General features: G+C 40.7%; 1 protein-coding gene across 1 annotated transcript; it reads left to right on the top strand.

The window, feature by feature from the left end:
* Window positions 1-641: 641 nt before the first annotated feature.
* On the top strand, window positions 642-25318 carry eea1 (early endosome antigen 1). Its single transcript, XM_042495872.1, has 29 exons — window positions 642-775; window positions 4761-4838; window positions 4963-5075; window positions 5160-5214; window positions 5304-5369; window positions 5494-5524; window positions 5604-5708; window positions 5951-6072; window positions 7424-7579; window positions 9435-9551; window positions 10812-11150; window positions 12355-12504; window positions 12808-12927; window positions 13303-13506; window positions 13731-13931; window positions 14608-14721; window positions 14883-15038; window positions 15568-15707; window positions 15871-16201; window positions 16344-16445; window positions 16531-16725; window positions 17353-17535; window positions 17985-18170; window positions 18281-18412; window positions 19626-19811; window positions 19918-20156; window positions 21668-21788; window positions 21925-22023; window positions 22790-25318. The coding sequence occupies exons 1-29, from the start codon at window positions 752-754 to the stop codon at window positions 22910-22912; spliced, it is 4188 nt and encodes a 1395-aa protein (XP_042351806.1). The 5' UTR covers window positions 642-751; the 3' UTR covers window positions 22913-25318.
* Window positions 25319-26094: the final 776 nt, after the last annotated feature.

The following is a 26094-nucleotide window of genomic DNA, read 5'->3' as shown; positions in this document are numbered from 1 at the left end:
TTTGTTTTCAATATTCATCCATTATATATTTGGGAAAACATTAAATAATATGGTATTAAAACAGTAAAAATGTTTTTATTTCATAAAAAAATGTAAATTTATTTTCTCTGCATCGCTACTTTTACCATGAAAGGCCAATTCAACAACATGGTTTCAGACAGTAAAAAAATCATACTCGGGATGGAATCATAATCATTTATTCATATATAATGGATAACATTAACTATATCATTTAAAAACTATGAACGAAAATAAGTTATTTTATATCTTAGCAAATAGTATTTTTTTTCCATTGATTTAGCATCACTACCTTTACCATAGAGGGCCAAATCAACTGTTTAGTAGAGCATGTATTTTAAAATAGATTACACTATATCTTTATATATATATCCTTGTCATTATAGACCCAAGGGCATAAAAATGCAACAACATACATAACTGAATAATAATAATAATGATGATAATAATAATATTTCCATTGCTCTTTCATGGTCAGGACTTTATATGGTTAAATAAAAACATTTCTTGGTCATCTCTATTGCCACGTTATTTTAACCTGTGCTGTATAACATGACAGTAGATGTATCATCTTGAATATAACCAGGCTGTGTCCTGTTTAACCATCCTCTCTGTGACCCGCCCATCCGCCGCTGCTGCCTGAGCTCGGTCAGGTGTTCGTTGTACAGCGACGTAAACTTTGCATTTGGAAAACTGATTGGATTTTTTTGTCGGGACAAACACAGTCGAGGCCATGCTCAGACGGATACTTCAAATGGTAAGCTTCTGGTTCAACTAAGTCAACCGTATCGCTTTTGTTTGGGCTAAACCGAGCCGTTTTCTTTGGGAGACGCAGGCCTATCCTTGTCTGTTTTCATGGTGTGGACGCACGTTTTAAAACACGGAGTGTAGTGGCTGGGCGGGGTCTTTATTTTTAACTGGAATTCGTCGACTGCAGGGAAAACCCGCCACATCGTTAGATCAAAGTGAACATATCAAGCGCTCCTTGTGTGGGGTTGACACAGTTAGCCAGCGAATGCTAACTGGTTTCAATTGGTTGATGCTACTCTTGACATGGATATACGTTTAGCATGCTAGCACCTGTCTGCTTTATGCAGTAGCAAACAAATTAGCAAACGTATCTATCCTGCTAGAGTCGATAAAATAATAACTTAGCTAGCTAATGTCCTTGGTCTCTGCCTCATTTTACTGTCACGGTTTCCATTAGCTAGCTGTGTTTTAGCAGGCGGTTAATTCATCGCTCACTCATCATATGCTAACGCTAACATTAGCCACAGATTGACTGTTGGGAAGTCATGTGTCACCGGGCTGACCACCGCATGAAAAACAAACAAATATGCGTTTTAACTAATTTATTTTATACTCATGTTAATCGTGACATCGTTGGGAGAAATTAGCTGCATGTGACTACAATTACGTGTGGGTGTAACAGAGATTAGCTACTTAGTTAGCCTCTCCGTAGGACTACATTTCCCATAGGGCATTGCTAACGTTAACTGCATCATCATTGTGTACACATTGAAGCCCCCTCTATTTCTTCCCTGTTTTTATAAATCATCAGTGTGTCATATTTTATATTATATGTTATATATTATTTAAACTGTAATTTTATCACCAAAACTTTAAACAATGCACCCAAATAATAGTAACCCATAGGGGGTATAAAACTGATCCTTCCTCTCCCCTTCCTGAGCAAAAATAAATTTAATAAATAAATAATAAGTAACCATGTATGGTTTTTATAAGCAGAGCGTTAACTTTTATTCACCCACGTAGTCCTTGTGTGCCCGTGTCCCTCCCAAACTGGCCTTGTAACCCGGTAAGCAATAAATAAATAAGTAAAGCATATATATATGTGTGTGTGTGTGTGCACGTATGTATTTATGTAAAATTATTCAAACAGTAGCCTATAGCTCATGACACAGATATCATCACGGCTTTAGGGGCTTATAGAAAACAATCTCATTAAAGATGGTCACTTCTGCACAACACATCTGTCCTCCATGTGAAAAAAAGTAAGTGAACCACTGATGTGGTTTATATCATAGTCTGTCAGTTTATTGGGCGTAAACACTCCTCAATCTGTAGGCACATTACCAAAATAATAATAACAATTCATTTTATTACTGTTTCATGTCAGAGCTATCACCTTTGACCAGAATTTGCTATGATAGAGATTTCAACATTTTTTTAAACTCTGTGCTTAAAGGTGTATTAGGTAGACAAAAATCATGCTGTCAGTCTAGTTTAAAACAATATAATAGACCCCTAAAATGATCCCTTTTATGCACTGGACCTGTGTTGAATTATTTATTATTTTTATTCTGGTAAAGTCAGTGTAGTGCTCTTTTATGAGCTGGGTCAAAGGTTGCTCCATGATGTAAATGCTCAGCCTACCCTCAAAGTGGTGTTTGTCCACCGTCCAATACGCTCTGAGATAACTGCGTTCAAAGTGCTCAAAGTGCCCCTCCCAACACCACAACGCAGGTATTCACCTGATTCATTCATGAAAACTATCACCAGCTTAAGCAAACCCTTTTTGTGAATGGACCACCATGTTTGTCCTTCAGGCCAGTGGACGGAGATTATTTAAGGTGACCTATTCCAGTCTACTTTTGAGCTGTATAGATAGTAGAGTAGAGCTCTTAATATTTAGTGTATGTATCCTCTGAGCCAAAGGCAACATATTCATTTTTATTATCACATATGTTTCAGAGAAGTTTTTCTCCGGAGGTCCAACAACTGGCAGTTAATTCCCTTGCCAAAAAAGTATTATGAAACAAAGGAACTCCGCAAATATATGCAATAAAGTTATTGTAAAGTCAGGTCAAGGATACAGGATCGTTTCCCTGGCAGTGCATATCCTTATCATAAGGTCAATCATAAAAAAAATGGGAGGAGATATGGCACTGCTGTAAATATCTCCTGAGCGGGCTGTCCTCAAAGAAGAATAATAGTGAGGGGGACCAGAGGTCTGTGGGAGGCACTGTGCATACTTTTGCTTGAATGCCTCACCAGTCACAGCTTTGTGGCTGCTGGTAAAACAAAATCAAACAAACACAAAAAAACCCTCATATGACATTTGGACAACTGTTTGCCAAAGATGTGGGAGACTAAAATGAACCCAAAGAAGGTTCTATGGTTAGATGAGATCTAAAGCGAAGCGTTTGGCCGTCCTGCTAAATCTTTGGTGCTAAATCAAACGCATCACATCCAGAGGCACACACCATCCCTTTAAGTGTTGTCAAAAGTATCTATCTGTTGATACTACTTATTCTAAATATTTGAAACAGTTTCAATTTTCCGTAGCACTGATACATTGTAACCAACCGTGCGGTTCTCAGTTCTTCCTAATATTTACTAGAGTCACTCTGCTGCTACTAACCAAAAAAAGAAAAGTCATCTAATAAAGATTTTAACTTGAATGCCTTCAATGTCATTTTTCCCCGTGGTATATAAAATGGTAATGATTATCAATATTTATTGAGGTATTGCATTGAAGTTGCAAATGTCATTATTTTGACCCAGTAGGCCCAGTAAATGGGCCCTTCTCAAACCTGCGTTACTCATATTAAGGCACGTACATGCTTGTTTTTTAGATCAGTAAATTTCTCAGGTCATGTGGCTGGTCGTCTGCAGTTTTTTTGCAACAGTTGCATACCAGAAAAAATGACTCATCCCATTTCCACAAAGGGGGGTTTCCTAATGAATCAGACTCAGTCAGGCATTTTACTGAAGCAACGATACATCTGTTTATTTTTGTTGTAGTGGTGATTATTTTGGTTCAAACTAAGATGTAGTTATAATTGCTTATTGAGGATGAAAGTGATTATAGCTGGTCTCCATGGCCTCCTTCCCCCTTTTATAGACATTGTCCAGCAGCTGGAGGAACTGCTGTCAACATATACTACAGTGTTGTCTGTCTTGATACAACCGTTTTAAATATTCGGCCTTTCAAAAGGAGAATACAACATTCCAGAGAAGAGCTAATCATTGACACAGCATTTGTTTAAGGCTTCGAGGTCGCACCCAGCATAGTTGTTTGTGAGACGTGTGAGCCACGTCGAAGGTCTAACTGTTCTTTTCCGAAATGAATTATTGTTCACTAGATCACACATTTACTAAGAGGTTAGAGGTGTATATTTAATGTTTCAATGACTCTGGAATATAGTGAGTAAACTGATTTGGAAAATCTGAAAATGTTTATTAAAATCTGGAAAAAAGAATAAAAATCTTCCCCCTATCATTGCTTGGATTTAAGATCTAACACGTTGGTTCCTAACTGGTCCAGCCACGCGGTCCAGACTTCTCCGTAACCACTAGTTCAAGGTACACCCACAAAGATAGATTACCACAAATTCAATACTCAATTTTACTTAAAAAAAAAAAAAATAATAATAAAATAAAGTTTATTTATATAGCACATATCAAACCCAATGTTACAAAGTGCTTTACACTTAAAATCATTTCAAATTGAAACACAACAAAAGAAAAAAATAAACAAAACATATTGCAAGAATAAGTGGTTCTCCAAAATAAAAGCTTTAAGGCAGAAATTCACAATTTAAAATAACGGGTGTTTTCACAAACTTTTCACCTTCACAAGTCACTTGCGGTCCATTCAGAATGGACCTGTGACCCACTTTTGGACTGCGACCCACCAGTTGGAAGCCACTGATTTAACAGAAGTGTGCAGAGCTTTTATACAATTAGACTTATATGGTGTATTTTCTCCTCTCCAGACTCCTGGGAAGGGAGGCTCCCAGAATGCAGAGTCAGAGCAGCCCAGCACAGACCTTAACCATGATCAGACGTCTGAGGTAACATGGACGCTTCACTTTTCTTTATTGATAACATTTTCTACCTTTTTTCCACTCTGGAAGCAGCAAAATTGAAGACGTTTCTATTATATAGTTGATTCTTATAGTGTGTTTCTGTGTTCAGGGCTTCATCTGTCCTCAGTGCATGAAGTCTCACAACTCTGCAGAGGAGCTGTTCAAGCACTATGAGCTGTTTCATGACACCGGAGACCTGCCCGCTCATGTGGCCCCCACTCGGTGAAATATAGAGATATAAATGTTTCATTAATTAAGATCATTATTTAGTGTATTTTTGTGAACGTGCTTTTTCCTTCTTTTTAGGGAAGACCTTACAATGCTGCGACAAGAAGTTCAGGACCTGCATGCTTCTCTCAAGGTATAGTTTTTGAACTGCAAAGAGCTTTGTAAATGCGTGGTTCATACAAGTAATTATTTTTGTATCTGTGTTTGTTTTCACCCAATTAGGAGGAAAAGTGGTTCTCTGAAGAGCTGAAGAAGGAGTTAGACAAAGTCCAAGGACAACTGAAGCAAGTAATTCCTTCAAGATATTTAATATATATCATGATAGCTTTCTGAACTTAACACTGCTTGATAAAACATGATGGCAATGCTTCCTCTTACTGTACATGTTTCTCTCTTTCCCTCCATCCCACAGAATGATGGACAGATGAGCTCAGAGGATTCAAGTAGGGGACATTATATTTAAGAATACTGTGAAAAAGACACTAGACATCAGTCACTAATAATGTGCTGCTCTTCTCTCAGCCCTTGAAAGGAAGTTGAACGAAGCAGAGACAGAAAAGTTCAACATCAAGCAGATGAAAGACCTGTTTGAGCAGAAGGCTGCCCAGCTGGCCACAGAGATCGTAGGTCAGTATGCCGCCAGGAAACTGTGGGGCCAGTGTCTGTGGGGCCCGTGTCTGTAGGTCTGCATCATTTAACAACACTGAAGTACTCTTTCCTCAACATTTAGTTTTACAGATTAAAGGATTTTTCATTTTACACTGATGATGTTATCCTCAACTCAGCTGTGTGATGTGAACAAGTGAAGTATTTGTGTTGTTTGATTTAGATATTATTAATAAATGCTTTTGAATCATTGGATCTGACAGACTTAAAGTCCCGCTATGATGAGGAGAGAAGCCTAAGGGAGGCTGCTGACCAAAGGCTGGGCAAACTGACCGAACAGCTACAGAAAGAGAAGCAGGAGAATGAGAGACTCCAAACAGAGCTGGTAAAGCACAAACAACGTTTCCATATGGGATTCATTCTCTTTTCACTAGGCTTGAGACTCACTTTGTACTTCCTGTAGACCAGTGGTTCCCAACTGGTCTAGCCACGGGGTCCAGATTTTGTCCTGAGTCATTAGTTCAAGATCAGTGCATAAGATAAGTTACCAAATATTCAGTTTCATTTCACAAAATGTAAACAACATGTCAGCAAAGAACACAATGAAATAAAATAAAACATATTAAGAAAGAATAAAGTGCAATTACTCAAAACTTAGTTAATAAATAGCACTTCAACCAAAACAAGTGCATATTATTGCTTCACGATCAGTGACATAAAATGCTGCAAAAGAAACAGCATGTTTGTTGGCCAAATTATCCAGAACAGGGCAATAAAATAGTAGCTGAACAGGAGGAAATGTTACTTCAAAATAAAAGTCCTGTGCCAGAAATTCAAAGTAAAGTGTATGTTTTTTTAAAAAAACTACATGTTTGGGACGCACTTGCAGTCCTTTCAGATTGGCCCCAAAAACCACTTTTGGACCACAACCCACCATTTGGGAACCACTGGTGTAGACCTTTCATGAATGTTGTGCTTCGCCATTTGGAAGAGATAACGTTGAATCAACACACTGAAATGTGTTTGATTCTGCACTGTGTGATGGAAAAATCAATGCAGATCCAGACAAACAAATTAGTCGTTAATAGAAATATGAAATACAACTTCATCTCTACTTTTGAATGTAGTTCTGTGGTGCACTTTGATTTTATTTGTCTTTAATTTCTTTGGACTGATATTAGGCAAGCGCACAGAAACAGTGCCAAGCTTAAAAGCCAGTTTTACAGTAGCCAAAATACTTTTTTCCATCATGGAAGAGCTATCTTTAAATAAAATGACTTGTTTCACTATCAGGATTTTACCCATTTGGTCAGATGACATTTTGTAAGTACAGATGAGCTACATGATTAAATAATTTTATCCCCATTGCACATACCAAAAGGCTTAACCAGAAGTTAGCCGCTCACCTGTTGTAGGTTTCTTGTGCGTTTGCTCCTGTGATGCGGTAGATCTGAGTAATTTCATACTGCGGAAGACAAGCATTTTTGGCTCCATGTGCAACTGAGTAACTTTAATAGGAATGAATAGGGCCCTGCCTCCAGTGCTCTACTTCGTCCCTTTTATATATCCATGATTCAGAGTAGTTTAGAGAAGCTTCAAACAAATACAGGTTTGGTTCTCGGGATCAAGGAGATATCCATCTCCATTTGGGCATTTCAGCTATTACTAAGGATATATCACTGTCAGTCACTCAGATCTCATGGCTTTAACACAGTCCCCTCTGCTCTGCCCCCTAGCTGCAGCGACCGGGAGTGGAGGATGTGGAGGTGCTGCAGAAGGAGCTGGTGCAGGTCCAGACACTGATGGACAACATGACCCGTGAGAGGGAGGAAGAGTCTGAGCGCCTCAAAACCCACTACGAGCAGCTGCAGGCTAATTACACTACCTCAGAGGTGAGGGGACCAGAGCACCTGACGTTTTGAGATGTAGCTCTGCTGATTCTCACTTTGAAGGGGACTTATTGTGCTTTTTCTTACTTACTGTCACATATATTTCCTTTTCAATTTGGCTTTTTAATACGAATACTCGGACAGTTCCTTCCTTTTTCCATAGGAAGCTTGTGAGTTTCAACAGGTTATAAACAAGCCAAGTTAGCCCTCCGAGCTACCGCGTGTTAACTAGGCTATCGACAGATCAAAGTTGTGCAATAACAGAGCACAACACACTGACAAAAAAAAGAAAAATAAAGCAACTGCTAGACTTGAAGAATCTCACTTAACTAAGGGGTCTTCGACGAATGTCCTGCAAATGTTTTTATTACATAGCCAACAATGCTACATAACGCTATATGCTAACATCATGAAAGCATACATATCTTAGATGCCGGTTTTGTGAATTTCTCCCTGATTTTGGATCATATTCCCGCTGTAAGATGTCTGATGTGTTTGGAAGCTTTCATGAAGCATGTAAACATTTTCTAGTTGAAACACAAAACACAAGTGTGAATCTGAAATTATCCTCCTTACCTTTTTCCCGAAGTGTTACAACATAGGCTGCCGCTCCTCCACCCTAAATTCGACTTGTTGCAATCACATTAACATGCACAACCATTCCCACAATTTGCACAACCATCTACAAGATTAGAGTCTTGAAGTGAAATATAGTTTAGTTAATTTGAGGCCCTTTCCATTTCAACTGTTTGCTCAGACCCTTTGCATATGTAAGATTCATATTCATAACAGGGCTTTTAATGTTGGCCAGCTGCTGTGGTGGCCTGCAGAGCTTAATGAAAGGTCTGTGAAGCCTGAGTGTCCTGTCACACTCATTAGTTAGCAGCACACTCCACTATTAACAACACTTTGTTCTTTATCACCATGTTTCCAATTTTACTGCCAGAGCTTACGCCAGGGCGAGTGCTGTTCACATATTTCAAGTCCTGTGCCGTGAACCCTCCCCTACAAATGCCATACCTCCCTTTACTCTTTGCTCTCGACTGATAATAGCTCTGAAATAACTTACAAAATAGTTCCAGTGTACTCTAGGTGTGTCATACCAGATGGCTTTGTGCCTAATTCTCACTAATTAATGCTTGGTGAATAATTTAGCCGAACTTCCTGCATTTTTGATCCCAGAAGGAGAAGAGAATTTATAGGCAGCTCCAGGCGCTAAGCTGCTCTTTCTGCACATCTCTGCAAATTATCTCTGTCTTGTCTCGCCAGGCTACATCTGCCTATGCGACAGTCCATAACGAATAGAAAACCCTCTTTTGTATAGAATGATCTGCGTGATGCTTCCACAGCACGACCTCGCAATAAAGTGCCTTAAATCTGTGATAAATTTTATTATTTTTTCTCTCATCTCAGTAGCATCTCTCTTTGTGTTGCAAACTGGCTGTTTGCTGTTGTATTGTGACTTACCTTTGTCTGTGTCTCTCTTTCCCTCCCTTTCTTCTTCTGCTCCTAACATACTGTGTCCCTCTACAACATTCACTCTTTCTTCAAGATTCGTAAACTGGAGGTAAAACATGTTGCTTCAAGTTGGCCCCAAACTTGATTTCATCCTTTGAGTTTTTCTAAGTTTGAAAGTTTTTCAAAAAATGCTCTTTCTTTTTTTTCCTCTCTTTGAAGCCTGTGTTACCTCTTCATGTTTTTGTTGAGTTTTTGTGCGATTGAATCCTCATTGTTACTATTCCATGTTGGGTTTGCTTTCTTCTTTCATGTCAGTCCTTCACAGTGATGCTTCAGTTCTTTGCATGTGCCATCAATGGTGTGCAGAAACAGTGTTACATGTGTGTCTGTTGTATTGCAGATGACCATATCCCAACTAAAAGCAGAGCTGGAGAAGGGTCCACAGGAAGCAGCTGTCTACACACAACAGATCCACCAGCTGCAGAGCAGTCTGAATAATTTGCAGCAGCAAAGCCAGGTACCACACACGCACACCAACGATTATAAGTATTCAAGTCATGTGACAGTTTTGTTGCTCTCAGCAGATTTCTGCAGGCACTAACAAGTCTGCTACAGCATCTGCCACACTTTATACTGCAACAGTAGGATTTACTTTTATTTTAGTAATGTTATTAAGCCTCGCCAGCTGTCTCTTAAATACAGAGCACGCCATCTCAGTTTCTGTAAACCTTCCTCCGTTGCTCAGCATCAGGCTCCATCATAATGCCCTGCTGTCACCAGCTCTCTGTGGCAACTTAGACATGTTGATACAACATCACACGCAGCTCTATAATTAAACCAGCAGGGGGGGATCTCTGCCATGCCAGCTTTGTCACTTGGAGTGTAATACAATCGCAGGTAACTGGTGCAATGGGAACTGGAGAATGGAGGCACAAGGTTCCTGCCAGAGATTAAATCCTCCCACACCAGGCATGTCAGTGCCCTCCCTGCCAAGTAGGTTTCCGGGTAAAAGGGGGATTACAGAACTGGATATCCAGTGTGTTGACCCCACCCCATGCTTATACTCGCAACAGGATACCCTGAGACCTGATACAGATACGTATCTCATGAGAATAGGGACAAAAGTGATGGAGCAGACAGTGAGCCACAGAGGATCAAGACTAAGAACAGACAGGTGAACAACCAACAGGGGTTTTCGTTGGTCTGTGACTCCAGGATTAGAGCACAGCAGGGAGCTGTGACAATGGCACAAGAGGAGGACAGCAACAAGGCCGTGAGAAGAAGAGGGATGAACAAAAGAGGAGGGGGGAAAAAACGAAAGTGTTAGGAGAGGGTTGTTAATGTTGGCCAGCTGCTGTGGTGGCCTGCAGAGCTTTATGAAAAGTCTGTGACGTCTGAGTACCCTGTCACACTCCCTAGTTAGCAGCACGCTCCACTATTAACGTTTTGTCCTTTATCACAATGTTTCCAAGTTTACTGCCAGAGCTTACACCAGGGCAAGTGCTGTTCACATATTCTGAATCCTGTGTCATAAAGCTTTCACTAGAAATGCCACACACCGCTTAACTCATGGCTGTTGACAACCGACTGTTCTTTTCCATAGCTTGTATCGCACGAGTTTTGGGTGTTTGTGCCTTGTTACAGCTCCTATTATAACAACTTCTTCATTTAGAAAAAACCCAAATCTTTTATGTTGTGATGTGGCTTAATTAATAACTCAATTTCACTCCCATAGTTCCAAAACGTATGCCCTTGTTGTCCTCTCCTGTTCTCACAGAGTATGTCTGAAAAGCTTGCACGTAAGGAGAAAGAGTATCAGGAACTGGAGGAGCGTCTGGGAGCTGAGAAAACTGCTAGGAAGGGAGCTCAAGGCAGCCTGAGAGAGAGGGAGCTGGAGGTTCAAGAGCTCCAGGCTCGGGCCACGGGGGCTGAAGCCTCCCTGCAGAAGTCCCAAACGGAACTTGGAGAAAAGGCTGCGGAGGTGGTGAAGTTGAAGAGTGAGATCACGGAGCTGGAGGTGAAGCACGCAGAGCTAAAGGTTGAGAGGAAACAGCTGGAACAGCAAAGGGAAGAAAAAGACAGCCAAGGTGCTCAGCAGCAGACTGAGATCAGTCAGGTGAGTAGGGCAGACAAAGATCAGACAGAATACTATATCAAAAGATTAACATCAGGTGTGTTTGTATTTGGTCACCATGGAGCACCTTGTGATAGATGCCCCTGAACTCTCTTGACTGGTTGAGCACCATTTTCCCAATATTCCCTCATTGTGTGTGTTGATGATGATGATGATCAGCATATTCTCTCACACTTAACCTCAAAATCTTCCATAGGTGTTCATTTGGGTTTAATTCTGGATACTCAGGGACATAGGCGTGGCAAGTTTATTCATATAGCATCATTCAGATACAAGGTTGTTCAAAGTGCTTTACAGGAGCACAGAAATACATTAAGACGTTAAGAAAACATAACATTTCATTTAAAAGACAAACAAATTAGATAGGGAAAAAATAAACATTTAAAGACAAAAACATGCAGAAGCAAGCAAATAAATAGTAAACGATAAATGAAAAAGTTATGTGTCTAGCATATTTAATAGCCACTGTTAAAAACAATGTTGTAAGCCCTGATTTTAACCGTTTTAGTAAACCTCAGGTATGGGGAGCAAAGAAAATAAACGGTGCTTCACCTTGCTTGGTTTTGATCCTGGGAACACCGAGTAAACCTGTCCCAAATGACCTGAGGGGTTTGGATACTTCCTGTTGTACAAGTAATTCAGAGATGTATTTAGGCTTGAGGCAATTCAGTTCAGCTTAATAGACAAGTGAATAGATTTTAAAATCTGTCCTTTCACTCACAATAAGCCAGTGATTTGATTGAAGGACTGGTGTAATGTGTTCCACTTTCTTGGTGTTAGTACGGACAAAGACTCTTGCAATAGTCTTTGCTGAAAATAAATTCACAAACAATTTTCTTCAGACAGACAGCCTCTAATTTTTGACTAATTGAATTATTCTGTGGCCCCTCGAGTCCCATGTTGTCCATATCGTCATGTGAACAAACTGCAGTGTTGTAGCCAATCCAACACATTTGGCAGCTTTCAATTTCAAAGCATAATAGTAGTAAGTGACACAAATAACACCTTTTTCAGACTGATTTGTGAATCATGTAATGCATTTATAGAGAATCAAAGTCTACGAACTGACAAAGAAAGAATTTAGTAATATGTAATGCATAAATGTTATGCTGTAATGTGTTTAAAAAACGTTGTCATCTTGTGTCTTCCATCTTAATCGTCACCCCTCTCTCTGTGCTCTTCCTAGCTGCACGCCAAACTGCTGGAGGCGGAGAGACAGCTGGGCGAGGTGCAAGGCCGTCTTAAAGAACAGAGGCAGCTGTCTGGGGAGAAACTGAAAGACCGCGAGCAGCAAGCAGCCGACCTGCAGCTCAAACTGTCCCGTGCCGAAGAACAGGTAGGCATCAGATGATACCTGAGGGATTGCTACGGGAGAACTGAAATAATGTAAGAGAGCAGCCGGAACATCTGTGCATAAATATGTCTAATGTTTAAGTGTGCAATGTAAAATATAATGTATGCTGTAATTTATGCAATTTTAGTTTAGGCTGGGTTTATGTAATTGTTGTAGAGTGATAACACAGATACAGTAAAATGCACAAAATGAAATAAATAATTAATTTAGGTTTATGGTGAAAACCAATAATTTGGTAATTAGGCTACCAAAGAAGTAAAACTGTTTGTGTGTTATCTGCTGTAGTTAAAGGAGAGTGCCAGTAAGAATACAGACCTGCAGCACCAGCTGGAGAAAGCCAAGCAGCAGCATACGGAGCTGCAGGCGCTGCAGCAAAACACCAACGGCAAACTCCGCGAGGCACAGGTACAGTCCACAAAAAAGTCCTCTGATACCAATATTGGGGAGCCTAACACCAAAGAAGGCTGTGCTGTACAGTGAGTTTTAAAATCACCAGAGTTTCTACTAAGAATAATGACTTAGTCTTATACAAAGTCATCAAAGCTCAAAATAGAGTTGGATATCACGTGATTTAAAGCCTGTGTGTGTAGGAGATTGTAGCATATCTTACATTATTCTGATGGTATACCATTTTTCTGTTCATAAACCATTAACACCAGCACCTGCATGGAAATGACTGTGGTCTACAGTGCATCTTAATACTACACACAAAACATGAAATAAATATTTCTGCCAAAATGCCTGATGTAATCGTTCTGCTTTGCTGCCATCATGTTGTAGAATGACCTGGAGCAGGTGCTGCGTCAGATCGGAGATAAGGACCAGAAGATCCAGAATCTGGAGGCTCTGCTGCAGAAGAGTAAGGACATAGTGACCCAGCTGGAAACTGAGCGAGAGGACTTGTGCGCCAAAATCCAGGCTGGGGAGGGAGAGACCGCTGTGCTCAACCAGCTAAAAGAGAAAAACCATGCACTACAAGAACAGGTGGGTGCCCATGTACACACTCAAAGGTCAACTTTCATGTTGCAGTCATTTCTCTGTTGTAAAACAAAGTAATATGACATCCCTCAAACAGCTAATAAATGTATTGTCACGACCTGCAGTTAAAGGTAGCATCATATAGAAAGGCCAGTTCTGTTTAACAGTAACACAGAACTGTTGATCATTTTTGAGCTCATAGAACTTGTCTGTATATTTGGGTCTTAAAGGTCACGCAGTTAACAGACAAACTTAAGAACCAATCGGAGAGCAACAAGCAAGCCCAGGATAACCTTCATGAGCAGGTCCAGGAGCAGAAGACCCTGGTGCGTTCAGCCCAGGACCGAGCCCACACCCTGGAGACCTCCGTCACTGAACTCACCGCCCAGCTGGCAGACAGCAAGGAGAAAGTAGCTCAGCTGGATGCTCAGGTAAGCACAAGCATGTTTGTGTAATATGTATTTAAGAACATTAAGTGGGGTCTTTGATATTGTTGTCCAGCTTGTTGTCGGACAGATTAGATGGACTAATCTGAAGATCAACTTACTTGGAGGGGTGGGTCCCTCACAATTTATTTTTTTGATATATAAAGAACACAGGTGACATGTTACTTCCTGTGAATGTAATATCATTTCCATGTATGTATTTTGTATGTACCCTGCATTAGCATGTTATTTTGAAAAGCAGACATATCCCGTCAGCTGCCAAGTTCATGATTTTTGTGTCTGTTAAAGAATATTTTTGACTGCCTTGTTTTTTTGGTCAGACACTCTTAGAAGTGTGTCTCGCCACATCTTTGCATGCTACAACTTATATGAATAACACTCAGTTGTTGGAAGATAAACAACTATAAACAGATAAATAATCTAATGAAATAGCGTCACATTCAGAAATACAGCACTTGAACTATACATAACTAAGGGGCTTTATTTCAACCCTAAGAGTTTATCTCATGATATCTATATCTTTATCTATGATCAAAAAGGAATGAATGAAATCAATAATTCCTCAAAGGTCAGGCAGGGCAGGGCTCCCATAGGTCTCCCAGTAAAATTTTAGGGAAACACTGATGAGAATAATAGTTTCTATGGGTTTGTTTTTCTTCAGCTGAAGGCAAAGACAGAATTGCTGCTATCTGCAGAGGCCGCCAAGGCTGCACAGAAGGCTAACCTGGAAAACAACCTGGAGACTGCTCAGCATGCACTGCAGGACAAGCAGCAGGTTAGTGCCTTTTTCCGCCACTGATGTTGTGCCACTGTGTCTCTTCTTTGCTTTGAAAATGTTTGTCACTCCCTGACTTACTTGTGTTTTCTTCCCTCTCCTACTTCACTCTGTTTGGTTTTCTCTCTTGTGTGCTGCACCCTCCCACCGTCTTTGTAAAGGAGCTGAACAAAGTTCAGAAGAAGGTGGAGGAGCAGGCCCAAAGGCTCAAGGAGAGACAGGATCAGTCCACGCAGTTGGAGGCTAGTCTGAAGGAATGCAAAGACAAACTAATGGCCTCAGAACAGCGTACAGAGCAGCTAGAGGGACTCAATAAGGTTTGTGTTGAGTCTTTACAGTGAGAATCTGATGTTGGCCTGTAAAGCCTCTCTCACACATCCACTACAAACCTGAAATTATCTAGACATTGCCCAAGGGAGCTGTATGTGGTTATGCAAATGTCCAAATCAGTTGGACCAGACATTAAACGGACCATTCTGTCAGATACAAACATCTATGATAATGGACTAATACCAGTATAAAAGCAGAACAGGTTATTTTGTCAGATACAAAATAACATTGTCTGTCACAATGGACTAGTTCCTGTATAAATGTAGTTAAATGTGGAATAGGTGATTCTGTCAGATACAAATATCTTTCAGTGTGCACTTCTTCCTATATATCTGTAGTTAAATGTGGTAAATTTACTACTGCCTGTCACATCGGAGCCTGTCAGGATGTCTGCTTGTAACATTGTAGGGAAACACTGGTCAGGAATTCATGTGAGAAAACGGCTTCTTAGGGTAATTTCATGCCAAAAACGTTCCTGTTTTTTACGTAAATGATTCTCATGTTTTAATCTGACAGAAACTGGAGTCACAGGTTGGAGAGTTGCAGGTCACACGGGACCAGATGCAGAAAGAAGTTCAGAAGCTGCAGAAGGAGGGGTCAGAGGTCAAACAAAAAGCCAAGGAGCTTCAGCGCTCGCTGGAAACGGAGAAAGCAGGGTGAGATAAACTATACTGGTACATACGTGAAAAGCAAATGTAACTAATCCTCTTTAACATGATTTTTGATTTTACAACCATAAGCTATTTAGTTTTTTGGTTTGTTTCACTGTATTTTAATTAATTATTCCTCTCACAATCTAAATTACTTTCCACTTTTAAGGGCTACAACACTACAAGAGGAACTGAAGAAGAAAGAAACTGATTTAAGTGACATTCAGCAGCAGCTGGAGCGCAGTGAGCAGGACAAAGCTGCTCTGAAGATGAACCTGGACAAGGTGACTCAGGAGGGAAAGACTAAGCATGAGGAGCTGGACAAGAAAACTCAGAGCCTGACAGCAGACTTACAAAAGGTCCAGCAAGAGAAAGAGGCTCAAAAGAAGGAGCTTGCCTCTACGCAGGAGAGTCTAGGAAAGGCTGATAAGGCTCTGAAAGAGAGTCGTAGTCAACTGGACACAGAGAGGAAGAACCACAAGTCAGCAATGGAGGAGAAGGTACGTTCAGTAAGCTGCTGTTTGGACCAACATTAGAGTTATATTTTTCAATGTGGGAAAATGACTCTTGCGTGTCTTCAAGTAACAAACAGCTAATTAAATCAGTAGGACATTCACAACATTAATCTGTGTTAATCCTCAGGAAAAGTCCAATGAGAAGGCCAGACAGGAACTTCTTAAGAATAACGAGGCCATCACAAAGGCGATGAAAGCATCTAAAGAGCAGTTGGAGCAGATGGGAGAGGTAAGCTTCTAACAAAATGGGAGTTCAAGCATCATGGTTTTTAATGTGTTTGAATCTAAACCTGCTACCTGTCTAAACATTTCAGGCGGAGAAAAAGTTAAAAGTGCAGCTGACGGCGTTGGAGCAGCAGCACTCAAATACTCAGGGGGCACTGAAAGAAAGAGAGAAGCAGTTAGAGAAGCTGCAGGCACAACTTAAGACAGCTCAGGGGTCTTTTGAGGAGGAAACGAAGAAACTGAAGGGCCAAGTTGCAGAGCTACAAGAAGTTGATGTCAAGAAGGCAAGTAGCATTTTTAAATTTTGGGTAAATAGCACATTCATACTTGTAAGTAGAACGGTTGTATTCCCTCTTTTATTGCATTTAAAAAAAATAACTTTGCCAACTACTTCAAGTCGCTAAATAAATTGGAAAAATTGAATAGAAAAGCCCAAAAAATGTATGCATGTATTTCCAAATTCTTGCTACTTTAATGTCTCCTGCCTGGCTTTTTTGTGCTCCTAATTTTTATTTACCTGATGATTTTTCCTTTTTTTGTTGCCTTTTTGTTAAAAATCAATTTTATCCTTTAATTTTCCAATATATTGCTATCTCTCCTGTTTTTTCTTTACTTTTTTCTGTCTGACTGTATTGCAGCATTATTTCCACCATTACTGCAAATATCTATCCTTTGTTTTTGTTTTTGTATTGTGAACTTGCTCTATACATTTTCTTTTATTAAATAAAGTCAAGAAAAGTCTCATTTTTAAATATACTTACAAATATGAATACTGTCAACATACTTAACCACAGAACTGTATTTTGATGTTAGCTGTATTTTTCAGTGTGTTAAAGTCTTTAAGTATTTTGTGTGTGGTCTATAGTGTGTATGTGTTTGTTCATGAGCGCTTTTTCGACTCTTACCTCCAGACTGAAGAGGAGAGTAAGCTGAGGGCCCAGGTGTCGGGGCTCGGCCAGGAGCTGGCCTCTCAGAACAGTCGGACGACAGAGCTACAGAAGGCCTTGGAGCAAAGCCAAGAGAGCCTCACTAAGCTTCAGTCTGACTTCTACGGCAAGGAGTCCGAAGTCTCTGCCCTGCGTCAAGACCTGAAGGTAGGTTTCTGCAGGAAGGACTGGAGGAGTAGAGGCTGGTAATGACTTAATGAACCTTTTGAAACCTCAGCAAATGGGCTCGATTTCTCTCAACAATATGGGAAGAAGGCAATGAGCAGCAAAAGAAGAAATGACCCAAATATTAGCAGGAAATGAGTAAAAAATAAAAGGAAATTACCTGTAAAATTATTTTTAAAAAGAAAAAAAGACCAAATCAGAGGGTTACGGTGTTATGGTAAATGTTGAACTCAGAAGTTATGAAGCTGCATCACTTTTTAATAATTCTCAGAGATGGATTAACGATAAGGAGGGGTGTTGAAGATTCTGGACTTGCAGACTAATGAATAAAAAACAAGATAAACAGACTCCCCCTGAGCAGGTCCCAAAGCCCCTGCTGCTTTTGTTAATTTCTCTTTAAAAACTGACTTTTGACCTTTTTCTGACTGTAGGCATCCGGGGAGAAGCTGAGCTTGGCTCAGGAAGAGCTGGCCGCTAACCGCACCCATCAGACAGGTTTAGAGGCTCAGATCCAGGACCTGCAGAAGGTTCGGGGCTCGTTGGAGCAGGAGCTGGCAAAACGAGATCAGAAGCTCCAAAAGCAAGAACAATCCCTGAAGGAACTACAGAAGCAACAGGTCCGACAAACTGATTAATCCACATAGACATAAACACTTGTATGACTTGATTTGATAAAGTTCATATAAACTTTAAATTTATAAACTATACATTTTGCTCACTCACACAGGGTCAAGTAAAGGAGGATCTGGAGAAGGAGAGGAGTAAAGTGGAGGAGCTGAATAAAGCCAAGAGTGTCCTGGAAAAGAATAACACACGACTGACTTCTGAATTAAAAGCACTGACAGAGAAGAGCGAGAAGGTCAGCCACTTTTCAGAAAAGCAAAAACAAACCATGACTGTGTTTTCATTTACAAGAATATTCCACATTATTCCAAATATGACAATATTCTGAATTTGGCGCGTGTTATGTAAACAGCATATTCTGTTTGGATATTCCAAATTCGGCCTCATTCTGAATGTAGCATTTTACGATTAGGAATTGTGGATATCACGGCAGTATTTAGGTTTTATGAACACTCTCTGGGCATGCATACAGCACATTTGGAAAATGCATCTCATTTGCATTTTTTACTGCAGTTTTCGACACATGGCCTCATAATGGTCAGCTCTGTGCGATGTTCACAAACCAGTTCGCCAACAGTTTGCAAGACTGTGGGGAAGAAATGCATGCCTTACAGAAAAGTCCACATTTCTGGTCGGAAGAAGACACACACACTTTTTAACTTCATGAAAGACTTCGATATCAACAGTTTTTGGATTTGTGTAAATATCGTAATGCCAGACTTTTTAAGAAGGTGGTTTAGTCTAAGGAATGGAAGAGGGAAGCTGCGTTCACAAGGCTGAACACTGGTGGAAATTGTTGAAAAAATCCTATTTTGATGCAAAGACGCAGAATTGCACAAGTGGCTCAGTACGTTCCACTTTTCCATATTTTGACATGTAGAACAGCATGTTAGGGTACGATACGTGGATTATGCACTGCTGCATGCAAACGGGAATATTAGCAGAATATTCATTTTCATTAGTCATGTAAACAGCTCAGCAAGAATATTGACTTTTTGGGAACAAGAGCAAAAACGGGGATATTTTGTGCATGTAAATGTGGTCGCTGTCTTTATTTTAATTGGAATATTTGCTGAAATATTCCTCAGAAAAATAGTTAATTGTGCAACTCTTGTACTGTAATGGCTCTCATGAGCTGCTTCCCATGCTCGTGTCTTATGTAAACAGCTTAACTCAGGAATACTGCAGGTCATCAGGGTCACATTCTTCAAAGTTATAACTGCGTGCTTAAGTCGACAATTTGACACGAGCATTGGATGTTTCAGTTCTTCAAAGCTGTCTTAAGGGTGATCCAAAGCTGTTGTCGGAGCAATTACTTTGTTAGCTCAAACCTGCTCAAATCTTTTAACTTTTTTACCTCGGGGATGAAATGAGTCACTACTTCTTTTGATAGAGACACCCTATAAACCAAACATTGTGCATTGAGCTGCATGTTTGTTGCTTTTCAGGAGCTGGCTGAGCTGCGGGAAGCCAAACAGCTGTTGATCCAGCAGAAGCTGGAGCTGCAGGGTCAGGTGGAGACAGCACAGAAGACCCTCGAGCAGGAGCAGAAAGAGCACCAGGCCACTAAGGACAGCAGGAGCCAGAGAGAGGAGCAGCTCCTTGCACAAACTAAGGATGTCCAGGAGCAATTGGTAGGCTGACTTGCCAAATCCCAACAAACGTTTCTAAATGAATTGATTAAATGTCATTTGCTAACCCCTCTGATTTGTTTTGGTGATATGATGCTTCTTTCAAAAGTTGGCAGAGAAGCGAGCGAGAGAAGAGCAGGTGAAGCGTGGGGAGGAGGCAGAAGCTAAGATGGGTGTTCAGGTGACGGCTCTGAATGAAAACGTGGCCACGCTGAAGAGAGAGTGGCAGGGCAGTCAGCGGAGAGTCGGCGAACTGGAGAAGCAGACAGATGAGCTGAGAGGAGAGATCGCTGTGCTGGAGGCCACCGTCCAGAACAACCAGGACGAGAGACGGGCTCTTCTGGAGAGGTAAGCTGATGTTGTTTCCCACCCTGGAAGTCATACGTCTTTGTGTTAATAATAATATGTGAAAGCCTTTAAATGTTTCTGCATGTTCTTGATCAGCTAAAATCACTAAAGTATATACAGTTATATACAGTTTGGTTAGAAATGGTGAGGAATGGCTTTAATCTCGCTTTTGTAGCACTTGTGGCTGTATTCAGAGGTACTGACTTCAGTCAGCTACTTAAAGGTTAGTGAAAAGATAAATTGGTAATCCATCGTCAGACTTTAGCTGCACAAATGCTTTTCAGGAGGCACACTGATCAGAGAATCTGCAGAAAGCCACCAGGATTTTCTGTGTTGAGCTTTTCTAAGAATGAGTTTTTCTAATGAATCTAAGACATCACTTTAAAACTAGAACTTCTCCTTTGGCTCCAAGTTAGGCCATGTGAAATTAAATGTATTTACTGATTGAAATGTCTTTATCGTAATACTGACTAAATCATAACTAGTCATTTCTTAAGCCTGGGCCACGCTGCATGCTTAAGCAGTGCGTAAGCTACAAAGAACCTGTTGGGGTTTTTTTTTCGGCAGGTCAGAGTAGCCACGCTGTCTGTGTGAGCAGCGCTGCCCAGGAGCATCTCAGCTATCTAGACAGAGCTCACATTTTTTTCTGCCTTACACACACTGTTTTCAGCAAAAATAGACAGTGAAAAAGGTCTTTTGATAATTATATTGACTCTATCAGTTTCATTGTCTTTATCTGTCACAGACGAAATACAAATTTCTGTTTCACCAAAACCTTTCCTGTTTCTATATCAAAATAAAAGTCCTCAGACAACTTTTCTGTGGGCAGAATCCCATCAGTTGTTGACATAAGGCATTTTACTGTGAAATATTTGCAGGGCCGTGTTGTTGACGATGCAGTGAAATATGAGTGAAATATGTGCTTCTAATTGTAGAAATACAGTAGTTACAACAGCGGGCAGCTCCGTCAGCCTGAGCTGCTGAGCACTTCTTCTGGAAAGTTTTGCCCACATCTCTCCCACAACTTTGACATCACTCATTTACAGTCTCAATTTTTAAAGAACTTAATTTCCTTTTGCATAACAAATGATGATTAAAATTATCATGGGAAATTCATTATATATTAGGCTTTTATGGGCTATTGCATGTGACATGATGGCATACTCGGAAAGCAGGAAAGCGTCTGTTCGGAGAAAAGAAGCGGAGCATGGAGCTATGTGGGACAGCTGCTGACGAGGAGAGATGTCAGCAAACTGCATTGCAGGTCCATGAATGCATGATCATATTATCTGCATTCATCCTGATGCAAATTCAAAAAATTAAAACTACAGTAATGAAGTGCTGATTTTGACTACAGCTGAATTTGTTGCGCAGCCCTGTATTGTACAAAGGTGTAATGGCAGCAAAAAAACTGTTTTATGCAACAAGCAAAAGAGTGTTGGAGGGAAATTCTCCTGAGCCACTAATCAACACATACACCAATGTTAAGTGCTCCGTGGTTTGTGTTTCAGGTGTGTAAAGGGTGAAGGTGAGATAGAGAAACTGCAGGCCAAGGTGGTGGAGTTGAGGAGGAAGCTGGACGACACGACTGCAGCCATGCAGGAGCTCGGCAGAGAGAACCAGTCGCTCCAGGTCGGTCATAAAACACTGGACGTCATGTTGGAATTGAAGAACGAATGAATAAATTCTTTATTGCTTTGCACCATTGAAAAAAAACAAGCGTCATAAAGAACACCATAGTTTTAACTCCTGCTGTCGTTGCTTTTAGATCAAGCAGTCCCAGAGTCTGACCAGGAAGTGGGCCGAGGATCACGAAGTGCAGAACTGCATGGCCTGTGGGAAAGGCTTCAGTGTCACAGTCAGGAAGGTAAGAGTAAAGTTAACTTAAGGTCCAGACACACCAAACCGACATCCCAAAATTAGTGCAGATGAAGGTCGACTGTTGCAATGCCTCATATTGCCTGTGTCTCTGCCAAAAAGTTGCTCATGATCAAACCACAAAGACTACAGCCAGCAGCCAACCAGCACTTAAGTTCTGCGCCTGCATGAGGGGAAATAACTCTCTATACCAGCAGGCAGCGGTAGTTTGTTTTCATCATTCAAAAATGAAAGACCGACATGATTCTGGTTCACCAGTTAGCACATTAATAACAAAACTGGATGCTGAAAGAGCAAAGGATATTTACAGTGCTGTAGCAAACAGCAACACAAACAATTACTAATCGTTTCTGTGAAATAGAAAAAAATAATGTTTTCTCATATGACTGGATGTTTTTCGATCTCTTGCCCTCTTGAAGGGCTGTTCAGCTGTTTGTGTACTTTGATCACTTATGTTTCTCTTCTCATGCACTGAGCCAAACTGCCAGTCAGAGTGATTTCACTCACTGACGGGCTCAGACAGCTGTTTAACATGCTGAATCTGCCCCAAAAATGGCCAATGAGTGCTAATGCTTGGGGACATGCTGGAAAAAACAAGGGCATGGACACTCACACACGGCCCAATATTGACCCAAGACCAACTGTCGGCGTGCTGTGTCAGGGCCCTCAGGGATTGATGCTTACAGGCAACAGGCCACACATTTCATTATCTACCTCGTAACAAATCTCTCTCCTTCTCCTCTGTGAATATCCAGCACCATTGCAGACATTGTGGCAACATTTTCTGCGCCGAGTGTTCATCGAGGAACGCCCTCACGCCGTCCTCTAAAAAGCCAGTACGGGTCTGTGAGACGTGCTTTGAGGAGCTCCAAGGCTGATCTCCTACTTCTTCCTTTACCTCCCCCAAACACCCCCACCTCTCTTACCCCCTTTCCCTCCACTTCCTCCTTTCCCTCCACTTCCTCCTTCAGCGAGCAGAAGAAGGCGCGTCTTTATCATATTTAATGTGCACTATTAAGGACAGACCCAGTGCAAAGTCTCCCACCTGCGTGTGACTTCTGGCTCTGGTGTGGAGGGAAATTACTGAAATGTTTTAATGAAGAGACACCAGAGCCACGTGGGTGGGACTGGTCGGGATTGTCTGTATCTGTTTTTGTGCCTTTGCTACTCCTGTGGACTGCCAGAGAGCGGAGACAGCGAGAACTAAACACCATCCATCTCTCTATAAGTTCATGTTCTCATCTCCATTGTTGTTTTGCATCATTAGCACGTGCAGGTGGTTTGCTGTGTACGTTGTAAGATGTTGGGCATCAGCTGTCAGGAGGCGTGTGAGGTCAGAGTGACTGGGAGAAATAGATATTGTAATGGTGATGTTGAAAATCACTGCTGCCCTACAAAGGTGAATGCAAGTAACTATTTTGTGAAGAAAAGACAAATCTGTAAATACTCAATGTGACATATTTTCTGTGAATAACTGCATCAGTCTGATCACTAAGAAACTGAAATTCTGATTTTTATAGGAAGGAAGTTGAGCTCATGTTATCAGTAACATGAAAAAATATTTTTGGGTATTTTTCCAATTCAACTGTATGAATAAGAAAGTGTGTTGAAATAGTTTTTCTTAGGAGCATGCTTCAAATTTGCCTTCAAGAAATCATTATTTGTGCTATATCTGATTAATATTATGACAACAGTTCATTTTGCCCCAAACCAACACTTGTTGGTATATCAGCTGAAGTTTTAATTTGATGTTTTGTGGACAGGATTTAGAGATTTTAATTTTAAGAATATGCATTGTGTTTGGTAACGCAACATTGGCAAAGACCACTGGATCCCACTGTGTTGTTCGGTTTAATAGGACAAATCTTAAAGTGTAAAAAGAAACCCCCCCCCCCAAAAAAAAGAAAAACAATCCATCAGTTGATTTATGCACCAGCGATTTTTCTGAACAGGCCGTCTGATGAGTTACTGCATGTTTCCTTTGTGCGGCAGCACATTTGTGTATTTGTTGAAATTGATGTATTCAGCCTATTTCATGACCAAAGAATGTCTGCAGCAGGAATACAGCCGAGATGAAAACCTTGAGCTTGTTTCATATTTCAGTATTTTTCTAAGCGTCTCCTTGGAAGCGTTTAAGTTTTAAATCACAGGGTCCTGCATTTTTATCTTGAACACAGCATGTGTGACGACGACGTTCAAGGCTTTTATGTACAGTCAGTTTTTGCTGTGCCACATTTCTCTTTGCGTGTTAATTTTTTTGCAAATTGTGGTGCTTTCTGCAGACTGTTAATGCAGTCATTGAAGGTGCCTGCATGTTTATTTTTTAAAATTTTGTTCTCTTGCTGCTTGTCTGCACTCAGCAGCACTGACTACTGCTGGAGCTGTGTGTGCGTGTGTGTGTGTGCTTTTAAGCAATAACTGTAGCTGTGTGTGATGTTGCTGTAACAGAGTGTGTGTTTTAGTGTTTAGGCCTGCTGTGTGTCTGCCGAGTTGCACTGTATGAACGTTGGCTTCTCAGAACCTCAGTATCTCTCTGGCGAGATGTTGGTGCTGCTTTCAGGTGCAGCAGTTGCTGTTGGTTCTCTGTCCAACCTTTATGCAGCCGAGGACACTGTAAAAGTTCATTTCTGCTTTGTATAATTTATAATTGTTGACAGATATCGGTAGGTAAGATCTTTTGTGCAATTGTCCAAGGACTGGAGCAGGCGAAAACACTGTAAGCCAGGCGACAGTGCAGGCAGTTCTGGCATTTTGCAACAACCAGCTTGTTTCAGGCTTTGGCTTACCAAATTAGCTCTTTATGCTTGTATGCTAAAAAAAAAAGTCCATCTCAGTTGCAAGCGCTCAAGAACACCTGTCTCTTTTTGTGTTGCTTTGGTTTTGTTATGTCTACCTCAGATTGGCACAGGAAAGCACTATTTCTAAACCTTAGAGATCACAAATATTGTGACATTGCCTGCATTTGATCAAGGATTTGTGATTTATCTATCAAGCTGTACAGTCCCTTAAAACCTAGAGATGATTTGCACCTTATTGTACTGTGGGCTCTTCAGTATGAGAACACAGCCACAAATGTAGGACCACAAACTTTATACAAGCTTCAGCATTTCTAGCCCCGATGTACTTAACTGCTCATCAATACTAAGGCTGTCATAATTATCTTTGTAAATGTTTGTAACGAAAGAGAAAAAGGAAATATATAACACTTGTGGATGTAGAAACACAGTTGAAAATGTGTGTGAACTCATCAGTGTCTTACTCTTTTTTTTTTTTTTTTTTTTTTTTTTTTTAAAAACAAAAAAAGGCACCACAGATCCGTACACACTGAGTTGTGGCTTGCTTCGTGTTGCTGTCAGTTATCATGCATGATGACTTAACTGGCCTGTGGTTCACACGTTATCTCCATTTTTAGAGTCATCATATTTGATAGTTGTGAAGGTGTGCCTTAGGCCAACGTCTTGTACGTCACTGCTCACTGTTAGCGGTGACACGCACCATGTATTACCACAGTAAAGGTGACCTCAGTTCACCTGAAGGGAAGAGAGAAATAATGTAATTTATGTTCACATGCACCCGTTGATTTTCTAATTCATAATCATCATGACAAACCTAAATAAAACCTACAGTATGTTTCTATTTATCTGTGTTATGTATTTGTCTACAGACAAGAATATTTACTCATACAGCCGTTGAAAGTTTATTTAAAAATGGAAACACAACTTCCCCCCCCTAGCATTTCCAAATGTGTGTCGGTGCCACTGTTGCAATAACATCCAACTTTCTGTTTTCCTGAGAGCCAAGAAACTACCAGTTTCCAAAGTTACTGCGGTTGTTCCACCATCTGCCATTTCTGCTTCTGGGGATAAAACTTAGACTGGTACTCTTGGTAACTGGGGATAGCTGCAGGAGAAAATACTCCTGTTTTGGTTGCACAATGGCTGATGCACTTCCTTTGTACTGGAAATCAAGCCTTCATATTCCCAGGAGATTGTGCCTGGTAGCAGACAGAATTGCATAATAAAAGCAAGACATTACTTCATCATTATTACTTCAAACTTCA

Source organism: Plectropomus leopardus, chromosome 11 (assembly GCF_008729295.1).
Source record: "Plectropomus leopardus isolate mb chromosome 11, YSFRI_Pleo_2.0, whole genome shotgun sequence".
NCBI classification, from domain to species: Eukaryota; Metazoa; Chordata; class Actinopteri; order Perciformes; family Serranidae; genus Plectropomus; species Plectropomus leopardus.
This window is presented reverse-complemented; position numbering and strand designations above follow the sequence as displayed.